The sequence below is a fragment of the Protobothrops mucrosquamatus genome, unplaced genomic scaffold (assembly GCF_001527695.2).
Source record: "Protobothrops mucrosquamatus isolate PMUCROS unplaced genomic scaffold, P.Mucros_1.0 scaffold332, whole genome shotgun sequence".
Classification (NCBI taxonomy): Eukaryota; Metazoa; Chordata; class Lepidosauria; order Squamata; family Viperidae; genus Protobothrops; species Protobothrops mucrosquamatus.
In genome coordinates this window covers 41,869-46,362 of record NW_015386671.1, presented here as the reverse complement: position 1 = coordinate 46,362, position 4,494 = coordinate 41,869, and the positions used below count along the sequence as shown (strand labels likewise).

Below are 4,494 nucleotides of genomic sequence, written 5' to 3'. Positions count from 1 at the left end.
AAAACGAAAAGCTCTTAATACATACCTAAATAGCTAACAGGTTTTTGATATAATACTGCAGATTTTACTATCTTTTTAAACTTTCTTTTTTTAAAGTCAAGTGTTAATTTCAGTGGTCTCGCCTTAAGTACAATGGATCAGGGATTGCAATCAAGATGTTTAAAGACTGGAAAAAGCAGTTTTGAAGAACTTTAACATGAGACAATGGCAGGCTGCAGTGATTAAGATGCCATATTTAAGGATCTGATGGTGCGGAAGGTACCGGCTAGCCAGAAGCACCAGATCACATTCATTCAGTTAAGGTCACTGCCTAGTGACAGTTTCTTTCACTTACACCCTTTGTATTCTATTAACATGAAGATGGTGTAAGCTATGATTATGTGATAACCTCACCTCTGCAGTGTCAAATACTTGCCAACACCTACTTGACACAGATTTAAAGAGTCTCTTTATTTAGCAGCATGGAAAAGATGACAGAATTGGTTTTCCCCCTCCCCCCAAAAGTCTGTGATGTTTAAGAAAATTAAACTGTTTCTGCATCTCAAACTTCACTCCTCCAGGTTTTTTTTCTATAGGGGAAAAAAAAACCTGAAGCATTTTTAAACTAGAATCATTAGATGCAAATATAATATTGTTGTTTCCAAAAAGGAGGAGGGGAAAAAATCAAGATAAACATTAGGTTTTACTGAACATGTATTTACAAATTTGGTGCAACGAGAATGTGCTATTTTTCATTCATTCTCGTATCTACTATAGGGATGGTCCGAATCCTGAAGTAGACCTAAAAAATAAAATTAAACAAAGTATTAACAGAGATTCCAGAATTGTTCTTTTCTGAACATGGTAGCTAATAACTATTAAGAATGGAACATTTCAATTTCTGCATGAATACAAAACAAGGGTTTTTTGTTTTAAATCATAACTGCAAACAGAATGTGCTTGTTGACAACCTCTCACAACACTGAGCTAGAAGGGGTTTAACTCTTCAGGTCTTGCTTGATCTGTGTGACACCTGATAATATGACTGTGGCATTCTTCTGGCTCATCTTTAGAACTGGATGTCGCAATACTGTCTGGCAGTGGATCGCCTCCTTTCTCCAGGTCATTTCCAAATGGTGGAGGAAGAAATCAAGCCTGAGACCCTTTGTTTGTAGGACTTCTTGTATATTATTTCTACAAGTGCAAGTACTGAGTCAGATTTCATCCCTATGCAGAAGATATCCCACCGTCCTGAACCCAAGATAACCATGAAATACTATCCAAGTCCTGTCTCAGTGTCCTCTTGTTAATGACTGAAAGGAGAAAAACAAGCTTGGGCTCAAGCCTAGCTAGATTAATTGACTGTAAATTCAAGGGTTCCCCATTTCCAGAAGCTATTCCAACTTCAGTTCTTGATGGAATTGCAGTTCCCCAGACGGAACTGCTGCTGTGTAGTTGGGGCTTCTCCTACACTTGACTCTTGCTCAAAGAGTAGTTAGCAGCTCCAGTCAGAAGGGCTTTTCTATAGAGCAATTTTGCTTATCATTTATACCCTTTTGCAGATTGGAAGGTCCCCTTTCTGATCATGTATGCTTTATGGTTGAACTCTTGCAATGCACTATGTGTAAGGCTGCTTTTGAAAACGAGTCAAGAGGCTACACTTGGTCCAGAATGCATCAGTGTAAGTGGTTCTGAGTACACTTTGGTTCAGCTGCACTAATTGCCAATAGGCTTCTGGGCAAAATTCAAGGTGCTGGTTAGGAAGACTTGCAGAGCTTAGGGCCTGCTTATTTGTGGAACTACCTCTCTTCAGGTATGTCTGCCCACTCTATTAGATCTTATAATGTGGGCCTGCTCCATGCCATCATTAAACAATAATCTTGTGGGGGTTTGAAGACATGTTCTTCTGTGACCATACTTGCTCTATAGGATAGTACCCTATCTCTTGAAGTGTACAAAGGCCTAACCTGTTGCAATTGTTTAGGAAAGTCCTTCACTGAAATTCTTTCCATTGGCTCTGGAACAAGTCATTTGGAATCCTGAGTTGAAATCAGGATTTTATTCCTTAGCTGTTACCCTCTCTACTCCCAATATAATTCTATAGTTTTTTACTTTTATGTTTACTCCTTGTTTTGTTTCATGTTGTACATTCCTAAAATTGCTTGGACAATTTATGATGCTTATAAATTGAATACAAAAATAAAAGAAATAGAAATGAAGTTATCATTATTAACCAATGCCCAGTAACAGAGACATACTGATTTTTACAGCACAAATTTATCTTATTTAAAGGATTTTGTCATAATACATAAAATTAATTTGACTATTTTGCTACTAGAAACATGCCTAGCACCTCAAAGGATATTTTCATAAATAGATTTTTAGTTCTTACTAAGTGTAGTTTAGCTCAAGATCCCTGAAATAAAAAAATGGACATCTGTGCATTAAACTGTAAAAAATGCTAAATCCTAATAGCCAATTAAAATCTAGAAGCCTTTAAACCATCCTTCAAGTTAATCCAAACGTAAGTCATTCATCATCCATCAAAAATTTTAATCAAGGCAGAGTGCTCCCCAGACAGAAAGAAGTCTCCCTGTGAATATACTAACTAGATTGTTCACCAGTTAAATGAGCAATTGAGATTGGCATATGGTGCTTACATAACAATTTATGGCACTGAAGGATAAGCGGAACAATGGCAGTATCAATACAAAGGGCAATCATAATACAAAGGGCAATCATAACACAATGCAGGAAGGGCAATCATAACACAATGCAGGAAGGGCATTTATGGAGTGTTTCTGTTGCACTAGAAAGTCCTATCTTTAATGTCAAGGACGAAGAAGATTTCCAGAACACAATATATAGGGGGCTGACATGGGATAACCAGATTTTAATCAGTAAGTTGCAGAGATAATTGTAGTGAATATCCATGCAGTAAATTTCATTGTGATGTTCATATATGCAAGTGCAAACACACAAATATAATACCAAATATGATATCCTATTCATATGCCTCATTATAAATTGCATAATTTTACAAAAAAAAATAAAATACAAAACTACTGTAAATATTAAAGTCATCATGGAATGCATACAACTATAAGCAACCCTAAAAAGGGAAAACTTCCACAGAAAAGACAGCATTAATGATTAAGGAGAATCTCTACAAATATGAGGTTGCTATTAAAAATAAAAAACTCATGTCTGTCCTGTTATAATAATGTGCACTTCAACTTGTGTTATGTCATTATAGGGGAAATAATAATGGGAAATTGGAAATACCTAGTGTACTGTTAGTTACTTGGTTAACAATCACTTGTTCATGACTGCCTGCAGTTACAACTATGCTGGATTACTGATGCTTACAAATGTTTTTTGAAGTTCTGGCCATCCTAGCACACACGCACACGTCCTATAGTCAAATGATCACAATCTAGGCACTTGGCAACAAGCTTGCATTTACAATGGTTGCAGTATCCTGCAATCATGTGACTGCAATATGCAATCTTTCTCGCTGGCTTCCCATAAGCAAAGTCAATGGGGAAGCGGGCAGAGAAGATCACAATTTACCTGGATAAGTTTCTCACACCTGTGCATCCCCCTCAGGCCCTCTGCACGCCATCTGCCACCTGTACACCTTTGTGCACCCTCCTGAACCTCACACTGTGCCTCCTCAGCCACTTGTGCAACCTCTCCAGTCACTTACAGATTGTTGCCAAACCTTGTTGAGATTGTGCCTCCCTCACCACTTGTGCACCCTCAACGGCAGCCACTTACCTGCCTCCCAGCCTACTTCAAAGTCACCTGGAATTTCCTGCCGGCTTCCCCATTGCCTTTGGTTGTTGAAATCTGGCAGGAAGGAAATACTCACCTACTGACCCATGATCCTCACTTAGTAATGGCAGTGGGTGCAGGGATTGCCATCATTAAGTGGTGCGGCCACATATTATTGTGTTTCATGACCACATTGTTTAGTGATGGAAATTCAAATCCCAGTTGCCATCATAATACAAGGACCACCTGTACTAATATTTTCTTTGAATCCATTCACAGCCTGGCTCAACACAAATGTTTTGGAATTGTAACTCCTATAATACTGAGAAAATTGTAGCCTTTGAGAGTAAAAACCAAACTCTAGTCCACAGGTCGGCAACCCGCGGCTCCGGAGCTGCATGTGGCTCTTTGAGCCTTCTCCTGCAGTTCCCAGCCTCCACTACCATTTGCAGAAAAAGAGAGAGACAGTGAGAGGCACTTGTGCTTCCCTTCCCTTCTCTCTCTCTCTGTATAAAAAAGAGAGTGGCCTCACGCTGTCCTCCAACGAGCTGACAAGCTATTGGACGGGGCTCCTCCCTTTGCTGCGTCTCTGCAGGAAGCAAGAAGGGCAGGAGAGAGCCAGCCCAATAAGAATGTGTGTCAGCTTGTTGGAGAAGAGCTTGAAGCCAGCTTGCCAGGTGAGCAGAAGATCGGAGAGAGGGAGAGACGGGGGGGGGGGGGGGAGAAAGAGCAAGAGAG

At 39.6% G+C, this 4,494-nt stretch overlaps 1 protein-coding gene across 1 annotated transcript in view; it reads right to left on the bottom strand.

The window, feature by feature from the left end:
• Positions 1-656: 656 nt before the first annotated feature.
• Positions 657-4,494, bottom strand: part of LOC107286838 (pituitary tumor-transforming gene 1 protein-interacting protein) — a 23,718-nt gene continuing 19,880 nt past the window's right edge. The window contains exon 7 of the mRNA XM_015815271.2: positions 657-781. Coding sequence (XP_015670757.1) covers positions 732-781 — 50 coding nt within the window. The 3' untranslated portion in view covers positions 657-731. The remainder of the gene's footprint in view (positions 782-4,494) is intronic.